This window comes from Oncorhynchus kisutch, linkage group LG26 (assembly GCF_002021735.2).
Source record: "Oncorhynchus kisutch isolate 150728-3 linkage group LG26, Okis_V2, whole genome shotgun sequence".
Classification (NCBI taxonomy): domain Eukaryota; kingdom Metazoa; phylum Chordata; class Actinopteri; order Salmoniformes; family Salmonidae; genus Oncorhynchus; species Oncorhynchus kisutch.
The window spans coordinates 13,448,764-13,474,727 of NC_034199.2; the positions used below are offsets into that span (position 1 = coordinate 13,448,764).

Sequence of the window (25,964 nt, forward strand, 5' to 3'; positions counted from 1 at the left end):
AAAGTTGCAATTTTAAAAACAAATGTAAATTCCAACTCTGAAAGTTGTCTGTTAGTTGCCAAATCAAATATAATCAAATGAATTGCCTATTATTTGATTAATAAATAAATAAAACTTAACTTGAACAAATGAACTCGTTTTAGGCCTATGGCGTTGGTTACAGTTTAGCCTGGATATTTTGAATGACGCAGTGATGAACTGTCGTTGTGGTGAAAGTTGCACAATGAATGTGGCCCTTTATTTTGTATATTACATTGTACCCTGTATGATAAAAGTTGCTACAAAGTATCACAGGGCGCAACAAAAAAAAAAGAATCCGCTAGATGGCAATATTACACCTTCAATCATATACCAACATTTGTGAGGCCCTACAATACATAATGCCTATGAGGTGTCTCTTGGTGAAAGTACATTACTGATTACCACAATATAAAAAGGTGTCCTTTTATTAAATTAATACATTCACATTCTGTATTTACACAAATCTATTCATTTCTAATCTCTTGTGGAAAGATTCGTCTGCCTAGGCTACAATTACGTGAGACTAGTTCTGGGTAAACCGAGATTAATTAATTAATGCTATAATTTCCTCGACAAAAACATTATACAGCAGCTCTTCTGCTATGAGTGTGCTGGTAAGTAGGGTGGCATGATTGACTAAGTATTCATGTTGATACAGTGCGTTTTCCATGTATTTATTTTTTGCTTTCAATGGCTATGGGACATTTGCCTAACCAAAATGTGTCAGGAACAGTCAGGACAGGAAGTCGGGAACATATTATTCAATAAGTATTTCAGACTAACAACAATATAATCGAATTATTCTGCATTCTATTGAGGAGAAAAAATATCAACAGTCAAGGTACACTCAGCCTATTCCATAAATTAAGCTAAAATCATAATTTAAGATACATTGCTATTGCCATACACCACTTATGCGTGAATACCTTTGTATAGTGACTGCATGTGTGACATTTCAATGCACCAATCACTTGCGGAGGAGTAGATGCCTGATACATTCTACTTCCCTACACTGGAAAGAGCGAGGGAGAAAATAGACCAGTGTGTTGTGAACAACAGCGTGAGCAACAACAGTGGATCGGAGGTTCGCATCATAATAAAAGTCCGTCATTGAAACTGACGCAAACGGATAAAAATAATGGAATCATGCCACAATTTAAACAAGTTTGGAATGTTGTTAAATAAATTCAACAAAAGACAATTATTAGTTCATTTTAAAAATCAGTTGATTGCACTGTGGACGTATTTGAATTCAGAATTGCATTGGAGGCATACTTAAATGTACAGCCTAACCTATGGATTGTGCACCCATTAAATGGGGTACCAGCCTACTCAGTGACACTCACAGAACACAACAATGTAGAGTTTACACAAATATTACCGTCTTAGTTCTTATTGTCGGACTTTGATTGTGGGAAATCACCTCTCCATTCGGTTTATTGTGTGCATGTATACTGGACATTCATATTGCACTGTACAGCCTAACCTATGGATTGTACTTCCATGAAATGCGGTACCAGCCTACTCAGTGACACTCACAGAGCACAACCATGTGGAATTTACTAAGATGCTAATACTGTATCTGCTAATACTGTATTCACTATTTTAATATGTTGGTAACCCGAGTATGTTGGTAACCCTCTAAGCAGGTGTTTGAAGGATATATTGGCACGTGTGTTGTTCGTCTCGGGCCAGCAAACCATGCCAATATATCCTCCAAACACCGGCATTGAGGGTTACCAACATATTTGGGTTACGAGGGTTACCAACATAAACATTCCATGTTAAGCATTATCTAGTCCAATTGTGGCATGATTCCACTGTTTTTGTCTGTTTCATGTTTCAATAGAGGACTTTTATTTTGAAGGCAACCCGCTTTCACTATTGTTGCTCACACTAATGTCGTTCACGACACACGCGTGGGAAATAGACGGGCGGCGCGTACACTGATCCCATCACACTAAAAACCTGGGAAGATCGAGCGTGAGACTGCTGCAACTACGCAATAGGCCATTGATATCGCATTCATTTCTGGTCCATTGGTAAAGTGGACAACGCGTACACAATACAAGGAAATGGCTGGTATTTTGGCATGGTTTTGGAACGAGAGATTTTGGCTCCCTCACAATGTAACCTGGGCTGATTTAAAAAACACAGATGAGGCAACCTTCCCGCAAGCCGAGGATTTGTATGTGGCTTGTCCTTTAGCCTTCTGCATCTTTATGATTCGACTGGTTTTCGAAAGGTGGGTGCATTCAGAAGTGATAACCTTATATTGGTATAACTGGAGATGATGTTGGATTCGTTTAATTGACATGTAGCCTAAAGAAAGCCTGTTTAAAAAAAACATTGTCTCGGGTAGGCTAATGAAGCATGTATCGCTCACACTGAATTTCTAGACAATGACATGCACATGATGCGATGTATCAAGGTAACATTGTAACGTTAGCTTCTCTATAGGCCTGTCTGTTACATTGTAACAAAGCTTCTTCTATATATTAATAATATGTCAGAGCAAAAGAGCTGCATTTGGATATTAATTGTTTTCTCCATAATAAGATGCATGCTGGCCTTGCATCCAAGTTGCAAGTTGCAGCTGTCAATAGGAGGCAAGGACATTATTCGAGTCATGCTCGTATAATGTAGCCTACTATTGACCTTGCAAGGGTCTGTGCTGCCTATGTCTTGATGGTGATCCGTGTTGAGCTTCGTGTTATTGTTGAAAGCCTGCCTATCCCATTTGTACATAGCCTACCAGGCTAAGTGTTGACGTTAGACCGGTACACCACTCAGACACATGGGATGCTCTGTACAATATAGACCACAGACATCAGTAGGAAACAGACAGATCCCCTCAGCAGTGTCTCAACATTGCCTAATACTAGACTCTTTATATCGGCTCATCATGATATAGCATGTTGGTGTCTGATTTAGATGTGTGTGCATTCGTCAGTAGGCTACAGTTGAACTATATTTTAGTGTAGGCTACATACATGTCACTGATTGGCTGCTGTCACCGCCACCACCTCACTAGCCAGCCCACCACTCCTTCTGTAATCATTCACAATGGAACTTTTTCTTGGAAATATGTGTGCTGTATACGTCTTCATGGGACAGTTTGAGAGGCTTGTTGTTAAATGTAAATGTCTTTGATTACGGATGATATGACCTAATAAAATATGGTCGCACTAATAGGCCAAACAAAATAGTGAAGACTGTGGTTCCTGTTGTGAAGTGTTTCTAGACCAAGATGTTTGCTTTTTAGTGGTAGATTATACACTCAGCTTGCTTATGCCTACACGAGCCTCACATGTACTATTATCGGACAAGGGTATCTATGATACTATTTGCTACTACTACACGTTGTTTTACTGGATTAGTGTCCATTGAATCTGCCAACAACTGCTGTTGCTCTTATGTTCCCTCTCACTGAAGACAACACTACCTCTGTCAATAGCAGCTAGGATTCTAAATGACATTTAGAGTCAGTGTTCACAATTCACTTTTAGGCAGGCTTTAACAGCTGAGGTTTTTCACGTTGTGAGGCATAACGTTTACCTCATGAATGGTCTGTTTTTGGCTGGTCAGATTTTCTGATTGCTGACAACACACTTCATTTGCAGAGTAAGGACTTTTTATGAATAGACCACTACACTGTTAATATCTCTCTCTCACTCTCTATCTCTTGTTGTCTGTCTCTCTCAGCTGTCTGAACATGGACATTTTTATCTTGATCTTGGCGTACACTTTCGGGCAGTTTAATCTTCCATAACCCATTGTCCATTAATGTGACTGTTAGTCAATCATATAGCTCCATGATGCCATCTTTCATTTATACAGTTGTCAAATTTAGCCAAATTCTTATATTGTGAATAGCTGACGATGCACACTGACATAATAATTTAGCAATTGTACTTATAGTTGGATAAGATTTTTAAGCATTGAGATTTATTTTTAACAACCTGTTGTCAATATTGTCAATGTGTCTGCCACGATTGTCCCCATTTACCACCAGCAAAAAAACACTTTTCTGAGTAACAACAATTAGTTGATGATGATGATGATGATACAGTACCCACTGTGAGAATATTCTGATATTGTTTGAAAAAATTCTTTGTAGGTTTATTGCCAGACCATGTGCCTTGGGTCTCAAGATACAAGCCAATGGACCACAGAAAGCCCAGCCCAATGCCATTTTGGAGAAGGTGTTCACTGCTATCACCAAGGTAAATAAAATAAAAAATAGTTCCTGTGTTTCCATCTTTTGTTTGCATTTTTTAGTGCTGATAACATACTGCATATTAAAATCTGTCTCTTGGCTAAAGGCATTGGATTCAGTCTAGAGAGCCAGACATCATGTTTGAAAGTATTTGTGCCTCGTTCTATTGATGCACCATGGTTATTATTAGCTCAGAAAGGGATGAAGGTCCTTTAACAAATGCTCAGATTCACATACTGAGAAACTTGGCAGACTACCTCCACACAAGGTAGACATCCTCAGTCATTGTGCATCCTCAGAGATGGAAACGAAGGTGTGTCTTCTCAGCTTCTTTTCAGGTGATCACAGTTTCACTTAGTGATTGGGGGGGGGAAACGATAGTTACATATCGGGATATTATTTTTGACTATGTATCATATCGTTTTGATAATAACTCAATATTATTTTTGCGCTAGTTGGCTGTACCTGCACCAAAACTCCACTATATTTCCTTCATAGCTTGTTCTTCATCTTCTTTTTAAATAGGGAGACAATTTGTTTTCAGCACTTTTATTTCCATGCCTGATCAAGACTTGTTTTCTCATGACTCTCTCTTTTCCCTCTGCAGCAGACATATGGTGAGCAATATGTTTGGAACACCGAATCGCAATAAAATCATAGTATCGAATCGCAATACATGTCGTAACGGCACCTAAGTATTGTGATAATGTCGTATTGTGAGGTCCCTGGCAATTCCCCAGCCCTAGTTTCACTACCCCATAGTGCATCATGCTGATGAAATGTTGAGACATTGATTGCCTTTTGATTTCAGCGAATATCAAGACTGTTTTAACTTCAGACAATAATGACAGCCTTGTTAACAGTCAGGTGTCTGGATCATGTGTTTCCTAGCACCCAGATGAGAAGAGGTTGGAGGGCCTGTCCAAACAGCTGGACTGGGATGTGCGGACCATCCAGCGCTGGTTCCGACAGCGCAGGAACCAGGAGAAGCCCAGCACGTTGGCTCGCTTTTGTGAGAGCATGTAAGAGGTCTCGACAGCTTTAGAATGCCACGTATTATCACTAATATAAACCCATACAGTCTGTGACAAAGTATTTTCCATTTTCTCTACTTCTGCATATTTTTGATACCGAATGTAATCAGATCTTCAACCAAAAAGAATTGCAGTGTTTGGTTTTCGCCAGGCATAATGGGACCTATGTTGTCCAAATACAGGAAGCGTTTGGTTGCAGTCATTGCAGCTAAAGGTGGCACAACCAGTTATTGAGTGTACGGGGGCAATTTGTTTTTCACACAGGGGAATTGTTTTTTGGGGATTGAAGATCGGATAACATTCAGTATCTAAAATAGAGCAAATCAGAAAGGGTGCCAATACTTTTTTTACGACACTGTATGTGCACATTTGTTCAGTGGAAACAGATTTAAGGGGTTGGATACCTAGAGTTTCCTGTCTGGAGGGATATCTACTAGATGAACAAGCCTGTCAGATTGGGCTCATTCCTGACACCAGTGTAGCCAGGCTGGCAGTGGGAGAAGCAGCGAGGCACAGAGTGGGTCTCTGATGCCCTGGGGCTGCTCACTCAAGGAGCTCACTGTTAAAGGGACTCACTGCTTTGACAATTGGCACAGTCATTATTTGATCTTCAAAGAGAAATATCAAATTCAGTTTGTCAGAGTGAAAACACCATGATTCAGTTACTTTGGCGGAATAACAAAAGAAAGACGTCTCACGAAAGCATAGCCTCTATGTAACTAGAGCAAATCTGTTTTCTCAATATTTCCTGCTAAAATTAAATCAAGGAAGCCCCTACATTTGAAATATATGCAGTGTTGTGTCTGTCGGCAGAGTGGAGTGGACAGACTCAGAATGGATTGAACGCCTGTTTGGTTTCTCTGTTGTCTCAGTAGCTTGCAATTCCCTAAACTGAACCAGCCACATTCATCTCAGCAGCAATCCTACTGTAATTAGTGCCTTGTATACAGCTGTTTGGGTTTGATAGGACACTATGTTCTCAGACATTTCAGGATGGCCAAAGGTGAGGCCACTGTTCCCTTTTTCATTATGCTAACAAAGAGAGATCCATTTAGACTGGAGACAGCAGAGTCCAACGACACGGCACACCGTTATTTATTTTGCAGCTAGTTATATCAGGTCTGTCTGGTCTCCAGTCCCCAGTGGGGCAAGGGCTTTGTTTTAGACCACAGTGCTGGTTGTCTGAACCGATCTGCCTACATCCCTCCATGGTCCTCAGTGGTTCAATTCTGTCAAGAGGGGGGAAAAAACAAAGGTAGTAGATTATAAACCGCTGAGGTATAAAAGACAAAGCTCATATTTGTGTTTCGTGAGATGGAATGTCAGGAACGTCCTAATACAGACATTTTGAGGGACATAAATATTTGCATTAATTTGTGACAATGTTTATGGTAAAGCAGCGAGGAACAATGTGACAACTCACTCTGCAGTTTTCTGCTCTATGTTGACCACCGAACACAATGGAACCGGGCTGTGATTGATAACGTCTAAGCGTATCGTCATGTTTTAAAACGACAGGACCATGTACCATCTGGTATGCGGTCACCAGCAAAAACAATATTTAGAGAAAGTAGTTCAGAGTCATAGTAATTGTACATAAATGGCACCAGGCCCGGTCCTGTCCGTGGTGCCGCCCTAGGGGAGACAAATTGCCGTGTAGAATATAGTGTCAAACTATTTGAATAGAGATCATGCATGATTTTTCTTTTTTCAAGTATCTGTCTCATAACATTTCCATGAGAATCATCTCCAGTTTTGTAGGCTTCAGAAAAACCACATAGGCTATGACTCTTTCTACTATAGGTTACATGATTTATGTTAACTTGAGCATTGTTGGAGCGCTGCATCTCTCCAACAGTACCCTGGGGAGGCACACTGGGCATGGACAAGATACATATTTTGCACCCCTGACTTTGGCAAAGTAGGCACTGCTTATCATGGGGCGGCATCAGCGGTCACCTAAATAGCCCATGTGATATACTGTATATACGTTTGAATTGCTTTTGGGTGGAATTATGTGAGGTGCGTCTTGGTCAGTTTAGCTTTCTAATGGTAGGGCCTGCCCTGAATAGCACACTCTTTTACAGTGTTTGACGAACCAGTTGCCAAGCAACCATCTTCTTGACCTATCATTAGGTAAATGAGTCCACCTCATTTGTTTTTACAATTACTCAAGCAGCACAGAGAGCAAAATAACTTGTGGCTTGATTATTTGAATTCCATGAATGACGGCCTTTCTTCTCATTCAAATGTGAAAATATGTTCTGTTTGTAACCAGAGCACAGGTAAGGTCTCTATGTACTGTGATCACTGACATTTGATGCCTCAGTTAAAGGACTGGATTTACTGTAGTGTATTAATCATTACATAGGCTACCATGTTGTGTTTTCTGTCTTTGGCTGTCAAAAAGACTTACAAGAAGTAAGGCCAGCTAAAGCTACCCACACTAAAACCACCTGGATGTAAGCAAAACTCCCAGTGTCACACAGCATGATCAGCATTTGTAGAATTCCCCCTCTGAGGCCAGTCTGTGACAGAGTATGTGAGCGGAGCTTGCCCAATTTGACTGGAGCGTGGAGCGAAATCCCCGAAGGCTGGCGCGTCGGCCTTCTTGCCCGTTCCAATTTAGCTCCAGTAAGTGCTCACTTCACGAGCTCAGAGCGTGCCCGGCTCAGCATGCGTCTGTAGACTCCTTGTGTGCTGCTATAGCCCCTTGCTTTAGCTACTGTCATGGAGTTCGCTAAATATTTTCATAAAGAAACTGATAAAACACACAAGTGCAAAATCAAGGTGACTTAAAAAGATGAGGAGTAAGAGAGGGCGTGCGGTGATGTAGTGTCCACAACTAAAGAATTATTGTGGAATCTGAAAAAAACAGATATACCCGAAAGCATGATATGTACTCACTACGTGCACATGCCTACAGAAAGGAATGAGATGGGTAGCTAATTAAGTGTGTCATGGTAGCAAAGTATTTATAAACAAAAAATCCAATCTCTTAAAAGTTTCCTTCACTTATGTTATATTATCTATACAATAGGCCATAATTGATTTTGGCCCAATAGGCCTGGCCTATTCCAACTTTCAAGGAGCTTTCTGTTTTGATTGGGTTATTTTTGCCGAAAAACCTTTAGGCCTACCTATAGAATAAAATATATACATTACAACTCTGCATCCAAAAAAAGGTGTTTAGGGTATTCTCTGCTGCTGACCTGCTCTCCAGGCACTATCACATGAGCCTGAAGCTACAGACTCTGGCCAAATTTGGTTTCTAAAAATGTATTCAAAGGCACCGTAGACTAATTTAATTTGTATTTTATTCCAAGTAAGTCACAGCCCATTTGTGCAATTTATAGACTCTAATGATTTAATACAACAAAATGTTGTTTAAATGCTGAGCGCTTAATGTCCCTAACTCCCTACCAGCCTAGTGTGTCACACTCGCAAATGCTTCACAATGTATTACTTTGTAGGCTACAACCTCGAAATAATATAGCCTAAATAAATCATTTTAAATACTTTTCATTCAAGTCACATGGTTTGGTTCCAATACTTCAAAACCAAATTGTAGATCCAGGTAGTCACAAAAATGGATGGGTGTTGGTTAAATAGTGATTTTTAATGGAAGGGGTGAATTTGGATATGCAGATTTTTTTTCCCCCTGTGAGCTCGGAGCATTTTTTTTTTTTGCGCAATGAGTGGAATTCCCGGCCCGTCAACTCCGCTCACATACTCTGAGTCAGTGACTATTCGGTTCATACAACATCCCTGTCGCATCATGCTAGTCAGAGTTGGAACTTCCTGTCTCTGATACATATGATGAGTATTCCTGTGTGCTGCTGTGACTGTGTGAAACCAGAGTACACCTGCAGCTGACAGGCTGTTTCACCCGTGAGAGGCCATATTAATGGCAAGACTCAGTCTTGAATTATTGATGCAATTTGTCATCGTTACGGACCAGAAAAAAAGAATCAGTCTTAGTCAAGTGTTTCTTTAAATAATTCATTTTTTTGTGAGAAAAATAAAAAAGAATCTCATTACGAAACCCGTCTTGTAATCTGACAAGGACGTGTGTTAGTTATTGGCTAGCTCTCAGCTCATTCTCAGTGCAGTAATTAGTTGATTGTTTTGGGCTGTGCCGCAACAGCGTGGCTTTGATCTCTGAAGTGTCAACTGGAAATGTCTCCGTCTCTGCTCTGCCTGAGAGCTGTAGAAGCCCACGATCACAGGAGACCCTTTCCTAATTCCATCAATTTGCAGCAGTCGTGGGTACGTGCTGGCTTATGTAAGACCAGAGGTTGGGACTGGGAGTGCCTGCCTCCCTCTGCCATGCAGCAGTGCGGTGGCGTCCGGGCTCCAGTGGAAGTGACTCACCCTGGAATGCAGACTCTGGGATGTGAGAGCCCTGGCGCTCTGGCCACTTCTCTGACAGGCTAGCAGGTCTCAGGACAGGCTAGCGTGTACTGTAACATAGTTCTAGAATATAACCTAGTCTCTGCCACTGGTTGAATTCACCCTTGGTATTCTTCTGTTGGGTTGAAAACTGAGTAGCTGTTCAAGATGACGCACGTGTCCACAGGCCTTTCCTTTCCGAAAGCTATTTTCATTTCCTTCTGTGACTTTTTAAAATGATTTAGAATATGATACGTCTACTGTGTTCACCACTAATTGGTCTAAGAAGTAAAAGCTCTGTATATGAAAACCATCAGTGACTCAGTGCTTACAATGAAAGGAACTGTAGTCCGATGAATAGGGGAAAATAAGAGACTGTTTGTTAAGACGTGCAAGTGCGTTTTGAGTGCTGTGTGCTGTCACGGTATTGAACAAAGAGCCTGGACAGACGGTGGCTTTCTTGGCTGTCCTTGGATTGACCTCCCTCACAGGAGCTCAAACATGGCCTCTTCGTTGACATTCCACAGAGGATGCATCCAAACCCATAATTGTGTTACTGACTGACGCTCTGTCCTTTGTTTTCTTCACAGGTGGAGATTTACATTTTACCTCTATATATTTACCTACGGAGTGCGTTTCCTTAAAAAGGTGAGTGGGCTACTTCCCAATATCATTTCCTTGATGAATGCCGACATCTTTGTTCAGCAGTTTCCGTATTGAGGATACATTCTTCAAAGATGAGCTATAACAGAACCTTGCACTCAAGGATGTGCGGATGAGGTTAGATTTGATGCACCGTGCTGTGCAAGAAGTACCAACTGAAAAAGAATGCACCTCTCAAGTACTCCAACCAGTGATCACTGGTAAATAATTGATAGATTTGCTCTCTGCACAGTATTTATTATGCAGATATTAGTGTCTGTGAGCACATTATCAGTTGAGAAACTAGTCCCTGTCAACTACCACCTTCAGTCTAATGCTGTTGTTACTCTATGTTGATATATAGAGGAAATAATTGGAAATCACATCCTCGTTACTCTCTGAGGGTATCACTTGTCTTTTCATGTGTCTGTCTGACTCTGTGCTATTGTGTAATGTACTGTGGCCAGAAGACTATTGAGTGTCTATAGTAATTGCATGCTGCTGATGCTGCCATTAATTTAGAATAATGATTAAGGGTGAATAAGAGACGTTGCTGCGATGAGAATGTCTCATTGCAACAGCTTGCATGACGAAGCACTTTGTGGAATGAGTTCATTCCCTTCAGCTGAGCATAGTGAGTCTCCCGGAGGGTATTAATAGCACAGGTCTACAGGGGAGGAGATGCAAACTCAATTGACTTCCCTATAAGTCGCCGTTTCTGTTTGATATAAGTCTAAGTGTGACGCAAAACTCGCCAGAACGGCTGTATTTCTGCCTGCTTGAACGGCAATAGCTCAGATATACAGTACCAGTCAAAAGTTTGGACACATTTACTCATTCAAGGGTTTTCCTTTATCTTTACTATTTTCTACATTGTATAATAATAGTGAACACATCAAAACTATTAAATAACACATTTGGAATAACCCAAAAAGTATTATATATTTCATATTTCAGATTCTTCAAACTAGCCACCCTTTGCCTTAATGACAGATTTGCACACTCTTAGCATTCTCTCGACCAGCATCATGAGGTAGCCAGCTGGAAAGCTTTTTCAACAGTCTTGAAGGAGTTCCCACATATGCTGAGCACTTGTTGGCTGCTTTTCCTTCACTCTGCAGTCCAACTCATCCCAAACCATCTCAATTAGGTTGAGGTTGTGTGATTGTGGAGGCCAGGTCATTTGAAGCAACACTCCATCACTCTCCTTCTTGGTCAAATAGCCCTTACACAGCCTGGAGGTGTGTTTTGGGTCATTTGTCCTGTTGAAAAACTAATGATAGTCCCACTAAGCACAAACCAGATGGGATGGCGTATCGCTGCAGAATGCTGTGGTAGCCATGCTGGTTAAGTGTGCCTTAAATTCAAAATAAATCACAAGTGTCACCAGCAAAGCGCCCCCACACCATCACATCTCCTCCTCCATGCTTCACGGTGGGAACCACACATGCGGTGATCATCCGTCCACATACTCTGCATCTCAAAAAGACACGGCGGTTTGAGCAAAAAATCTCAAATTTGGACTCCTCAGACCAAAGGACAGATTTCCACAGTCTAATGTCCATTGCTCATGTTTCTTGGCCCAAGCAAGTCTATTATTCTTATTGGTGTCCTTTAGTAGTGGTTTCTTTGCAGCACAGTCTCCTCTGAACAGTTGATGTTGAGATGTCTGTTACTTGAACTCTGTGAAGCATTTATTTGGGCTGCAATCTGAGGTGCAGTTAAATGCAGATTTCTGAAGCTGGTAACTCTAATGAACTCATCTGCAGCAGAGGTAACTCTGGGCCTTCCTTTCCTGTTGCGGTCCTTATGAGAGCCAGTTTCATCATAGCGCTTGATGGTTTTTGCGACTGCACTTGAAGAAACTTTCAAAGTTCTTGAGATTTTCCAGATTTAACTGAACCTCATGTCTTAAAGTAATGATGGACTGTCGTTTCTCTTTGCTTATTTGAGCTGTTCTTGCCATAATATGGACTTGGTATTTTACCAAATAGGGCAATCTTGTGTATACCAACCCTACCTTGTCACAACAGAACTGATTGACTCAAATGCCTTTTAACAAGGCACACCTCTTAATTGAAATGCATTCCAGGTAACTACCTCATGATGCTGGTTGAGAAAATGCCAAGAGTGTGCAATGCTGTCATCAAGGCAAAGGGTGGCTACTTTGAAGAATCTCAAATATAAAATATATTTTGATTTGTTTGTTAAAAAAAAAAACGAAGGTTACTACATGATTCCATATGTGTTTTTTAATAGTTTTAATGTCTTCACTGTTATTCTACAATGTAGAAAATAGTTTAAAAAATAAAGAAAAACCCTTGAATGAGTATCTGTGTCCAAACTTTTGACTGGTACTGTGCATGAAGACAGAACATTGCTAAATGATGCACAAAAATGATATAACATTCAACATTGGTGAACCTTTCCTTCAAGTCTCTGTCTTACCAAGGTGAACCTTTAACTGTGTCCTAGCCCTTATCATCTCTCCTAAACTCAAAGTTGATATAGTATGGGTGATGATTGAGTGATGACTCTGTAATGTAGCACAGTTAGCTTACTGGTCCTATTCTGTATTTCTTTCCACCAGACAACTCTTGCTATGTTCCACCCTAATGTAAGAGTGTGAGTTTGCACGTCAACTAAAGCGGAGTTAGCATTTGTAAGTAGGTTACATTTTGTTATGGACAGGAATTGAAGGCAAACGTCTCCTGTGAGAGATAATGATGATAAGCAGCTCATTACCCTGCCTCTGTAGACTAGGTCCCTCTTGTGGCAAGACATAAGACAGTCTTAACCACATCCCCCAGGTCTCTAGAGCATTCATCATGTGGCCTGGGACCAGAATGAACATTCGCAGTCGTCCCCAGGCTAACGCGCCTGCGATTTACTTTGCACTACTAGCGTACAGCAAACGCTTGCTTTGATTCAATTAAGTTTCCCTTTGATGAAAATGCAATCTGACACGGCTACGGTCCCAAGGTTATTGATGTGCTGGATCTTCATCAAACATTTAGTGTTGAGCCAGAGGCAGCATAGCATTCAGGTGTCGGGATCAATAGCACTTTATGAATGTAAATCCACTTTTAATTTGGGAACGGCATAACGGCACATTAATATTCTGTCCGTGTGTCATCTCTGTAGACCACGTGGCTATGGAACACAAGAGAGTGCTGGTATAACTACCCTTATCAGGTAAATCTCCCATGTTTTCTCTGTTTTTCCATTTGTGCCTGTAACAGTTATTGTATTTGAAAGGTCTGTTATGCCGAGGTTTGATATAGCTTTCGTGATCTCTGTGTGTCTTTTTTCACAGCCACTGACGGTGGACATCCACTATTACTATATACTGGAGCTGTCGTTCTACTTGTCCCTGCTCTTCTCCCAGTTCACAGATATCAGGAGGAAGGTAAGGATACCAGTTAAGTCAGTACATTAATAGGAATGATATATTTGACTGTTTGTTTATCACATTGCTTCCTCCATAGATATGTGTGCATATGATTTAACAGCCATTTCCTTTCAACCAAGGTAATTATGTTAATAATAATAATAATAATGCCAAATAAAACGAATAATAGTCATCTTTAACAATAAAGACAATATTAAGTCAAGGAAAAGGCTTCAACTGGTTTTTAGAACATTCAGACACCAAAATGTGTTCTGAGTTTTTATTTTTTTTATTCTCCATTATAATCCTTTGTATTGTGCAGCTCCAGCTTTGATTTACACAGTAGTAATTTCGGAGGGAAGTGCTAATTAATGTTTGTCTGCACTTGCATTCAGGCCTCCTCCGATTTGTCTGTTCCATGACTTAGCTCTATTTAATCTATGTCCCTGGAAGTGGTGCATTTGCCTTGATGTGGTCTAGTCTCTGTTCTGTGAAATCACAGGTCTCTGAGAGGAGGAGATGGATTAGCATTTGCTCCAAACTTTTATGAGTAGAATTTTCTGCCAGCCATTCTAAATTGTTTTCCCCTCATTTGTTTTGAAGTGAGTCCTATTTCAGTATTCAGTTCCTAGAATCTGCCAATTTTCATCACATTTCTCCATTATTATTTTTATTTCAGCATAATGTTTGTTGTTTTAGCCACTGATCAAAACTGTCATTAAAAATGTAAAAGATTAAATTAAATGTTTCATATTGAATACGAATAGTTTCATGTTGCTGTTGATATCAGCGTGTGTTTTAGCCCTGGTTTATCTGAGGTGATTTTGTTAGTAGCTCATGGTGGTTATATCACCTTTGTAGCCTAGCTTCCCTCTCCACTTCATCCTGAACGATGGTTAAACACTAATTGAGGGTCAAATAAACAGCTGGGATGACATCAGGCCCAGTTTGCTCACTCACACTTAATCGCCAGACTAAAGATCAATAACCCATGGAGCACGCGCGCACAGCCACTATGGAAGAGAGTGCTGCAGAATTGTTGAACATGCAGACAGACCTATATCTGTTCACATATTTAAGACACTCACGTACACTGCATATACCAAACATTAGGAACACCTTCCTAGTATCCCCTTTTGCCCTAAGAACAGACTAATTAATCTGGGGCTTGGGCTCTACAAGGTGTCGAAAGTGTTCCACAGTTGTGTCAAGTTGGCTAGATGTCCTTTGGGTGGTTGACCATTCTTGATACACACGGGAAACTGTTGAGCGTGGTAAAACCCAGCAACGTTGCAGTTCTTGACACGAACCGATACGCCTGGCACCTACTACCATGCCCCGTTCAAATCTTTTGTCTTGCCATTTACCCTCTGAAAGGCACACATACACAATCCATTTCTCAATTGTCTCAAGCCTTCATCTACACTGATTTTGAAGTGGATTTAACAAATGACATCAATAAGGGATCATAGCTTTTACCTGGATTCACCTGGTCAGTTTATGTCATGGAAATAGTTTTTAATGTTTTGTATAGTCCGTGTATACTCTTTCTAACACATCGCATACTCAAGCTGTAATACTTATTTTACAGGTCAGGGCTCCTCCATGTTTGAGCTGTCAATATTGTCTCTGCTTACGTTTTCTTTTCAATGAGCTATGCTATCTTCTTTAACACTGTTGAGAGGTGTCAAGAACAAAGGTTACAATATGGGGGGGGGGGGGGGTGATTGAAAACACAGCATGTGTATAAGCTTTACGATTTGAATCATCAATCAACCTTTTCAGTATTTTTCCAATTCAAATCAGCATCAACAGCCATTCGTTTACATTAACACGTGTCATTGTTTATGGAGTTGCCACCTTGGCCCATGGTCTTTTCCAGAGTTCTTGTTGTTCACAGAATGCCAATTTGCATGCCTCCCACCCCAGACATGTGCCTGACTCTTCCTCCTCTCTCTGCCCCACCCCGTCCACTCCACAGCACACATAACACTCACTCAATCGCAAACTCACAGCTGTCCCATGATGCCATAGTATTTATGCCCTCACCTCTCATCTCCGTGTTGACTGTTGGCATGTTGTCTGTTTTTGTTTCTCCTTCCAGTTTTTTCATGCACAAAACCACGCATTGAGGAGGTCCTCTGCACCCCCCTGCCAATTCCAGTATGTTCCCTGCACTCTATTTTTGCCATGCTTCCATTCTGCATTTCACACCACTGCTCCTCCTCCTCCTCATCCTCCTGCGCTGGGCCAGTTGCTCTGCTGTTGTCCTGCTGTACTGATTCCCTTCAACCTCGTGGTGGACAAGGGAGGCTCTCCCATGTCATCCACATCCTCCCACAGCCTCACTCATCATGACATTGTAACCAGGCTAGCTTGAAATAGATTAGACTGATCTAAACAGGCTGATCTAGACTGACTAAAGGCAACTTTAGTTGGAGTACATATAGACTCCCCTCTATTTTAGTACTTTTTCGTCTAGACGTGATTCTCACACTCAATAAAGTGTCTGAAGTACAGTGCTGTGAACAAGTATTTGCCCCCTTTCTGATTCTCTACTTTTGCATATTTTTGATACTGAACAGTATCAGATCTTCAACCAAAACCTAATGTTAGATAAAGGGAACCTGAGTGCACAAATAACACAACAGTTACATACTTACTTTGTTTATTTCATGAACAAAGTTATGCAACACCCAATGCCCCTGTGTGAAAAGTAATTGCCTGGTTTTCGCCAGGCATAATGGGACCCATGTCGCCCAGCAAGTTATACTTTTCACTCATCTGTCCATTGAACATTCCTCCAAGAGTCTTAATGATCATCCAGGTGCTTTTTGGCAAATTTTTTGTCAACATTTTTGTATGAGATGGTTCCCATTTATGCCTGGTGAAAACCAAACACTGCATTCCACAGTAAGAAACTCATACAAACGGTCAAGCATTGTGATTGTTTTAGGATGCTTTGCTGCCTCAGGACCTGGACAACTTGCCTTAATAGAAGGAACCATGCATTCTGTTCTGTATCAGAGAATTCTACAGGAGAATGTCAGGCCATCCGTCTGTGAGCTGAAGCTGAAACGCAGCTGGGTCATGCAGCAAGACAATGGTCCTAAACACACAAGTCTACATGAAAATGGCTAAAAAGTCAATGTCCAGACCTAATCCCAATTGAGATGATGTGGCAGGACTTAAAACGAGCAGTTCATGCTTGACAAGCCACAAATGTCGCTGAGTTAAAGCAGTTTTGCATTGAAGAGTGGGCCAATATTCCTCCACAGCGATGTGAGAGACTGATCAACAACTACAGGAAGAGTTTGGTTGGAGTCATGCAGCTAAAGGGGGCAATTACTTTTTTACACAGGGGCATTGGGTATTGCATAACTTTTTAAATAAATATGTATAAATTGTCTTTGTTATTTGTAAACTCAGGTTCCCTTTATCTAATATTAGGTTTTGGTTGAAGATCTGATAACATTCGGTATCAAAAATATGCACAAATTGAAGAAATCTGAAAGGGGGCAAATACTTGTTCATGGCACTGTAGATGAGTCCTGCATTCAGAGAAACAACAGAATTGTTGACACAAATCAAAAGCAGATGGGAGGGAAGTTGAATTGCGCAGCATATGTTCTGATTAGTGTGCAGCCAGAAAGTGTACAAGGGGCTGAGGAGTCCACTTACCCCTGTAAGCACAAGGAATACAGCTGCAGTCATACTCTCTGCATGACGCAGAGGATTTCATAAAACCCATATGCTCTACAAGTCCCCTTGCTATGAGTCACATGGTGGAGAGCTGTGAATGCTTTCTCTCTCTGCCATTGTGTGACATGACTATGACTCATATGTGTGTGTGTGTGTGTCCACAGGACTTCCTGATCATGTTTCTGCACCACCTGGCGACAATCACCCTCATCACCTTCTCCTACGTCAACAACATGGCTAGAGTGGGCACGCTGGTCATGTGTCTCCACGACGCCGCCGACGTCCTGATGGAGGTGAGTAGAGACACGGGGCTCGTTCAGCGAGGCACAACGTTGTGGAACGTTCAGATGGAAATATGTTTTGTAGAACAAACATGTCATTTCTTTTCAATATTTTTCTGTCTGCAGCGTTCCAAAACGTTTGGCTACTGAACGTGGCCCTGAAGTGTGTTCTTCACACCCCATGGACATGGGGGAGGCTCCTGTGGTCTTTTGTGGTTGTTTTAGAATCGCACAGTAGCTATCAGGGGAAATCGGCCATCTATCGGGGGGAAATCGGCCATCTGTAGATTTTAACTATGTACTGCTAAAAAAATGATTTCGTTGTATAAAAAAAGATACGGTGGATGATAAAAAGCAATGTTTATTTTTGTATTGTGTGTTATGCCATTTGTAATAATTTTTCATGTGAACATACATCTGTGACGTCTGTTTCAGGTTGCCAAAATGGCCAACTATGCCAAGTGCCAGAGACTTTGCAACCTCCTATTTGTCATGTTTGCCATGGTCTTCATCAGCTCCAGGTTGGGTGTCTATCCTGTCTGGTAAGGATGCTTTGTCTCTACCTCGAATGGATGCATCCCCAATGGCATCCTATTCCCTTATTAGACACGGGTCAAAAGTAGTGCACTATGTTGGGAATAGGGTGTCTTTTGGGACGCAGATTGTCGTCATTATGAAAAAATAGAGCTCAATTGAAATGATGGGCTCTGTGTGCGGTCTGTGTGCAGTCAGTTAACACATCACTTCTTCTGAGAATGTTTGTTTATATGCATCTTATCTGTCTCTGTGTGCAGGAGGCATAAATGTACTGTAGATCTCAGAATACTGACACTCCAAATGGGCGTTTTAATTTTTCCATGAAGGTTTTCATTTTATACAGGTCTTGGTGAGTTTTGTTGCTTTGTAGTAGTTACTGTGGATACTACAGTGACAATATGGACATACAGTGCCTTCAGGAAAGTATTCAGACCTCTTGACTTTTTCCACATTTTGTTACGTTACAGCCTTGTTCTAAAATTGAATAAATCGTTTTATTTCCTCATCAATCTACACACAATACCTCATAATGACAAAGCAAAAAACGTGTTTTAGAACATTTTCCTAATTCATAAAAAATTTCAAATAAAAAAATATTACATTTCCATAAGTATTCAGGCCCTTTACTCAGTACTTTGTTGAAGTAACTTTGGCAGCGATTACAGCATCAAGTCTTTGGTATGACGCTACAAGCTTGGCACACCTGTATTTGGGAAGTTTCACCCATTCTCTGCAGATCCTCTCATGCTCTGTCATGTTGCATGGGGAGCGTCGCTGCACAGCTATTTTCAGGTCTCTCCAGAAATGTTTGATCGGGTTCAAGTCCGGGCTCTGGCTGGGCCACTCAAGGACATCCAGAGACTTGTCCCAAAGCCACTCCTGCGTTGTCTTGGCTGTGTGCTTAGGGCCGTTGCCCTGTTGGAAGGTGAACATTCGCCCCAGTCTGAGGTCTGGAGCGCTCTGGAGTAGGTTTTCATCAAGGATCTCTCTGTACTTTTCTCCGTTCATCTTTCCCTCGATGCTAACTAGTCTCCCAGTCCCTGCCACTGAAAAACATCCCCACAGCATGATTTTTATTTATTTATTTATTTTTATTTAACCTTTATTTAACCAGGTAGGCTAGTTGAGAACAAGTTCTCATTTGCAACTGCGACCTGGCCAAGATAAAGCATAGCAGTGTGAGCAGACAACAAAGAGTTACACATGATGCTGCCACCACCATGCTTCAGCATAGGGATGGTTCCAGATTTCCTCCAGACGTGACACTTGGCATTCAGACCAAAGAGACAGAGTCTTTAGGTGCCTTTTGGCAAACTCCAGGTGGGCTGTCATGTGCCTTTTACTGAGGGGTGGCTTCCGTCTGGCCACTCTACCATAAAGGCATGATTGGTGGTGCTCAAGAGATGGTTGTCCTTCTGGAAGATTCTCCCATCTCCACAGAGGAACTCTGGAGCTCTATCAGAGTGACCATCGGGTTCTTGGTCACCTCCCTGACCAAGGCCCTTCTCCCCCGATTGCTCAGTTTGGCCGAGCGGCCAGCTCTAGGAAGAGTCATGGTGGTTCCAAACATATTCCACTAAGGTTCTTGGATACCTTCTTCAATGCTGCAGAAATGTTTTGGTACCCTTCCCCAGATCTGTGCCTCGACACAATCTTGTCTCTGAGCTCTACAGACAATTCCTTCAACCTCATGGCTTGGTTTTTTGCTCTGACATGCACTGTCAACTGTGGGACCTTTATATAGACAGGTGTGTGCCTTTCCAAATCATGTCCAGTCAATTGAATTTACCACAGGTGGACTCCAAGTTGTAGAAACATCTCAAGGATGATCAATGGAAACAGGATGCACCTGAGCTCAATTTTCGAGTCTCATAGCAAAGGGTCTGAATACTTTTGTAAATAAGGTATTTTTGTTTTTTATTTTTAATATATTTTCAAAAAATTCTAAACCTATCTCCGCTTTGTCAGTATGGGGTATTGTGTGTAGATTGCTGAGATTTCTATTTATTTAATACATTTTAGAATAAGGCTGTAACGTAACAAAATGTGGAAAAAGTCAACTTTCCGAAAGCACTGTATCTTCTCCAGTAAAGAGAGAGCGGATACAAAATGAGAGATTTTGAAGAAAGACCCTGAAGAAAGACCCTGTACAAAGACCCTGAAGACCCTGAAGAAAGACCCTGAAGAAAGACCCTGAAGACCCTGAATGACACATTTTAATTTATGTGTCGAAAACATCATTTTACTTCCTCTTGATGTTATTAATGGTCTGTGTCTTTTGGTATCAATACCAGCTGGTTTTGCATTTTCACATTGGACTTCCAATTAGATGGATGAATTTGTATTGTACTGGGATGTTTTTGATGTCATCAGTGACGGGACATCCTACCTTGAGAGAGAGAGAGAAGCAGTAGAAAACCAGTCAAAGTCCTTGAATATGTGCTCACCATCTTACTGTGTGATGTCCTTGTCACACTCGCAACAGTAACGTCGATGTAAGAAGGCAAAAGGGACATGATTTACTATCCTGCTCTGAGACAACAACCCCAAAACATTATCACCCTAAAAATATATTTCCTTTGAGACCACACTCGAGGATAGAGCTGTTGATAACCAGGTCCAAATGACAAATGACTCTCTCTTCTGGAGATATTAAACCATAAACCTCTACTGTGCAGTGCTCTCGCTGTCGAAAGGTTTCTTTTTGAATTGTGCAAGTAAATCCTTTAGAAATGTCTTATTTAGTGATTTTCCTCTTCTTTTTTCCCCCTCCTTGTCATGTGGGTTATACAGTATATCACAGTGCAGGCAGAGTGCACCACAACGGACAGAAAGCTGTTGCCATGGCTTCAGTATCAGCAGGATTCATACCATGTAGAATTTTTGGTCCAGCAATATCTCTACCTTCACTGAAATAGCTCAATCATATCAAGCAATACTTTGTGTGCTACCTCACTAATTTGGTGTACAGCGCATTCGGGAAGTATTCAGACCCCTTGACTTTTTCCACATTTTGCTACGTTACAGGCTTATTCTAAAAAAATGCATTAAATAAATCCTCATCGATCTACTCACAATACCCCTTAACGACAAATGGAAAACAGGCTATGAGACTCAAAATTGAGCTCCGGTGCATCCTGTTTCTATTGATCATCCCTGAGATGTTTCTACAACTTGGTTGGAGTCCACCTGTGGCACATTCAATTGATTGGACATGATTTGGAAAGGCACACACCTGTCTATATAAGGTCCCACAGTCGACAGTGCATGTCAGAGCAAAAACCAAGCCATCGGTCATTTATGGGATGGATTTGTGTGTGGATTGAGGAGAATTTTATTTTAATGTTATTTTCATCCATTTTAGAAGTCATGGGGTCTGAATACTTTCCAAATGCACTGTATGTATTCCATCGGACACGTGAATGAAGGGCTTCACACGTTAAAGTAGGTCTAGTAGTGTGTACAGTATATTACAGATTGACTTCATAAAGTAAATGCACATTCTCTGCTAGAACCCTTTCCACACAGTGTAGCAGTGAGAAGGTTACAGTTCTGTCTGTATGTGCCGGGTGATGATTATCCTTGGCTGTTACGAGTGTGTGTGTCTGTGATGTGGAGGATGGAGAGTGGCTAGGGGCTGAAGGCTCTGAGCGTTAGCGTCTTATGTTGTCCCTGAGGGTCTCTCTCAGCCACCTGCTTATTCCCTCCACCCTACCTTTTTTAGAGCCACCAATAACACTTGAATTCTCTTCTGTTCACCTAGCATTCTAAGGGCTGTCTCTTTACACAAATGATTTGGTGACAGCTGCCTCAGGTTTCCTGACGTGTACTTCAGTTGACAGGTTTTTGTTGATGTCAAAGAGAGAGATGCATATTAAAATCCAAGTCTATTACCCAATTCCCAATAGAGATGTTGTCTCTTCAGGAATAAATTAATCAACTCATTACTACATCCTGTAGCTATGAGCTACACTGAATACTGAATGTGTCTTTTGTGTGGTTCACTTATCAAATAAATTGCCTAACCCCCCTCCCTTTCTCTGGTAGGATTTTAAACACTACCTTGTTTGAGAGCTGGGAGATCGTGGGGCCATACCCCTCCTGGTGGGTGTTCAACTTGCTGCTGATCCTGCTGCAGTTCCTGCACTCCTTCTGGTCCTACCTCATAGTGAAGATAGCCTGCCGAGCCATCTCTAGAGGAAAGGTGAGAGACAAGTCAGAGGTCCCTCCTCTCTGACCTTCTCCTCCAATGGCTTTTAAGAAAGAGGCGAGAAGAGAGGACGTGAGGAGTCAAGGACATGCAATTAAGTTTCTCCCTCGGGTCACATTGTTAGGGTCCCAAATGGCGCACTAGTCCCTATGTAGTGCACTACTTTTGACCAGTAGGGTGGAATTTGGGAGGCAAACATTGTCATACAGTAATGTTTTGTGAGAGGACCATCTTTACGTAGTTAAAGTAATTCTCATTACACATAGAATTTAGTACTACCGTGTTACTTTTTGTAATTGTAGATGCCAAGCATTGGGAAACTCTTCACCCTCAAGCTGCAATGTACTGTACCACAGGAGCTAATCACTAAACTGTTTTGTTGTCAATAGCCTTCATTGATTTTACTTTTCTATCCCTTATGCTAACCTTTCCACCAAGGTGGGGAAGTGGAATCCTTTACACGTAAGTAGTAGAATAGAAAGCGATGTATTTGTGTATTATTGTCACATGCTATCTCACTAACAAATCACAAATCACAATTACAGATTGTTCTGACCCACAAGCTATCCCTTTTTGTTTTTGACGTTTTCATCTTATTTGTAAAATGGGGAAACCAATAGCAATGGTTGTACTTCCTCTGTCATGACATAAGATTGTATATGAGCTGTTCTGACAGCCCCTGCAATTCTCCGCAGGTGTCGAAAGACGACCGCAGTGACATTGAATCCAGCTCTGACGAGGACAACGGTCCTCCGCCCGCTCCTGTTCAGAAGCACTACAACAGCACCACCAACGGGACCAATAAAGCCCACGGGACCAACGGGTACTTGTCAGCAGGGGCCCCGTGTCCAGACGAACACTGACTGCCACTATGAGACATTTATAAGCACTGGAGCAAAGCTGCAAACACCATTCATAGATACTACATGTGTGCGACATGAACAACATTGCCTGTCTGGTACTGGAAGTACTTCATAGAAATCTGTGAATGCAGTTCCGTTTTCTGTTTGATTATTTCCATGTTTCCCGTCTCATTTTATTCTCTTTCTCTATATTTGCATCAAACTGCACTCAATGAAATATCAAAGCACTCCTGTTGGTACAGCCCACTCTCTGTTTAGCCAATGAATGAAAGCATTCCACTATTATGGTGAAAGCATGCTGTTTTAAAAGTAGTCTTGACTGGCATACTGGGGGGTGGTTAATTATGTTAGTGTCTTTGTTCTTTTTTTTTTATGGATATGTTGACAATAATTTGAAAACATGTCTCGAACTACTTTGTCAGTGTTAAAGTTAGTTAATTATGGACCAATCCATAATGCTTATCAGTCCACTATTCCATCAACAGGTTACAGTATGAGTCTTTTCACTGGCAAAATGCTAAACACCTGGATTTGCTTTCAATGCTGCAATACCAACACATGCCAAAACTGTGACTGAATTTGTTTTGCTCACAAAGGAATAGTAATGTGGTCCCACAACAATGCATTATGGGAAATACAAACATTCTCCTTCCATAAGCTGTAAATGAGATGTCAGTAAAATAATAATGTATGTGTGTGTAAAAATAGGGCCATGCTATATTTTAAATTAAAGCATTTTGTTATAAGTATTCTACAATATTTCTGGTAAGTATTTTTATTAAATGTTCATGGCCCTCTTGGAAGACCGATATAAGGTATTAAACGATGACTCAATTATAACCCATGACGATATTAAAGATTGCAAGTCAGAAAGTATGTTTGTCGATCTGATTCATTTCAATTAGCAGATAGTTGCTTGTCACAAGGATAAGTATGTACACTAAGTAATATTGGTAGATTACATTGACTATGAATGTAAAAATATTTTTTAAATCTACCTCTTGAAACTTTGATAACCAATCAAGGTTAAGCGGATAATGAATTGCATCTCATAAATTAATCATGACTGAATCCTTGACATTAATATTCATTCAACAATACTTCTGGTACAATGCCATTGTTTTAAAAAGAAATGTGTCATTCATCTTGCTCATCCAGTCTCATACATTATCATTGAAATATAACTAGGTAGTGTATATTCAACTTTAAAGTAGCATTTGTTTTTTTTTCAGAGAAATAGCTCTTCAGGTGCCCATGTCATTTCTCTATTTCCTTGTATTGACAAATATGAATTATCCAAGGACACATGCATAGACTAGGAAGTGTATTATGTAAGTCTAATGCAGTATCATCTTTATGCTGAGCATTGTGGCAATGTATTTACCACCGTCTCTTCTTGATGTGAAGCGATTACATAATACTTTATTGGCAGTATTATAAACGCCTGGGTTTACTCTGCCTGCGAGAAAGGGAACGTTTTGAAGAGGTGAGGGACTGTACGTTATTTACACTGAACAAAAATATAAACGCAACATGTAAAGTATTGGTCCCATGTTTCATGAGCTGAAAAATCCAAGAAATGTTCAATACGCACAAAAAAAAAATCGTATTTCTCTCAAATGTTGTGCACACATTTGTTTACACCCAACCAACCTCACAACAGCAGACCACGTCTATGGCGTCGTGCGGTCGAGCGGGTGGCTGATGTGAACATAGTGCCCCGTGGTGGCGGTGGGGTCATGGTACGGGCAGGCATAAACTAAGTACAACGAACACCATTGCATTTTAACGATGGCATTTTGAAAGCACAAAAATACGGTGACGAGCTCCCGAGGCCCATTGACAGTGAGAGACCCATTTTTTAAAAAGGTATCTGTAAACCAACAGATGCATATCTGTTCTCCCAGTCATGTGAAATCCATAGATTAGGGCCTCATTTATTTATTTCAATTGACTGATTTCCTAGCATGAACTGTAACTCAGGAAAATCAATTAAATAGTAGCATGTTGCGTTTATATTTTCGTTCATTATATGAGGGATACATGGTGAAAATCGGACATCTTTAAAATGAAAATGGATGGCCCTCCCTTCCCCATATATTTTTACACGCTTGTAAAATAAAATAATAACAATTAAAACATAAAGTGGATAGCAGAGAACATGCCTACAATTTACCCTCACTCTTAAGACAGACCAGAGCCATAGATATGCAGTTTCAAAATTAACAACCGAAATAGGTATGTGTAACTCACCACATGACCTTCAAACCAGACTGGCCAACTCCTGTTTCTAAAAGTCAATTCAAAGACACTATAGCCTAATAACGCATTTTTTGTTTTTGTATTATTTAATTAAAAGTAATAACATTTTTATTTCATTTTATACAGCCTACATGCAAAATGTATAGGCCAGCCTGTAGCATGTCACAAATTATTTTTGTATTTTACAATATCCATCTTGTCTCATTGCTGCAACTACCCAACGAGCTCGTGAGGCAAATCGAGTTATGCGTCCTCCAAATCATGACCCAAACCGCACTTATTAACACCCACCCGCATAACCTGGAAGCCAACCGCACCAATGTGTCGGAGGAAACACTGTTCAACTGACAACCGGGGTCAGCCTGCAGGCTGCCTGGCCGCCACAAGGAGGCGCTAGAGTGCGAAGAGAC

The 25,964-nt window shown here is 41.0% G+C and overlaps 1 protein-coding gene across 2 annotated transcripts; it reads left to right on the forward strand.

The window, feature by feature from the left end:
* The first annotated feature begins 1,934 nt into the window (after window positions 1–1,934).
* Window positions 1,935–24,166, forward strand: cers6 (ceramide synthase 6). 2 transcript variants are annotated; one of them, XM_020462193.2, is made up of 11 exons: window positions 1,935–2,266; window positions 4,142–4,247; window positions 5,132–5,262; window positions 10,257–10,314; window positions 13,453–13,503; window positions 13,625–13,717; window positions 17,566–17,694; window positions 18,118–18,224; window positions 22,267–22,423; window positions 22,868–22,891; window positions 23,125–24,166. In XM_020462193.2, the coding sequence occupies exons 1-11, from the start codon at window positions 2,097–2,099 to the stop codon at window positions 23,290–23,292; spliced, it is 1,194 nt and encodes a 397-aa protein (XP_020317782.1). In that variant the 5' UTR covers window positions 1,935–2,096; the 3' UTR covers window positions 23,293–24,166. The 2 variants fall into 2 exon arrangements, with proteins under 2 accessions (XP_020317782.1, XP_020317783.1); XM_020462194.2 differs by lacking the exon at window positions 22,868–22,891 and having other exon boundaries at window positions 1,943–2,266.
* Window positions 24,167–25,964: the final 1,798 nt, after the last annotated feature.

Coding starts and splice junctions, on each gene's coding strand:
- cers6 (XM_020462193.2), top strand. CDS start 2,097: ATGGCTGGTATTTTGGCATGGTTTTGGAACGAGAGATTTTGGCTCCCT. Junction 5,263..10,256: donor GCTCGCTTTTGTGAGAGCAT/GTAAGAGGTCTC, acceptor TTTTCTTCACAG/GTGGAGATTTACATTTTACC. Junction 17,695..18,117: donor CCGCCGACGTCCTGATGGAG/GTGAGTAGAGAC, acceptor CGTCTGTTTCAG/GTTGCCAAAATGGCCAACTA.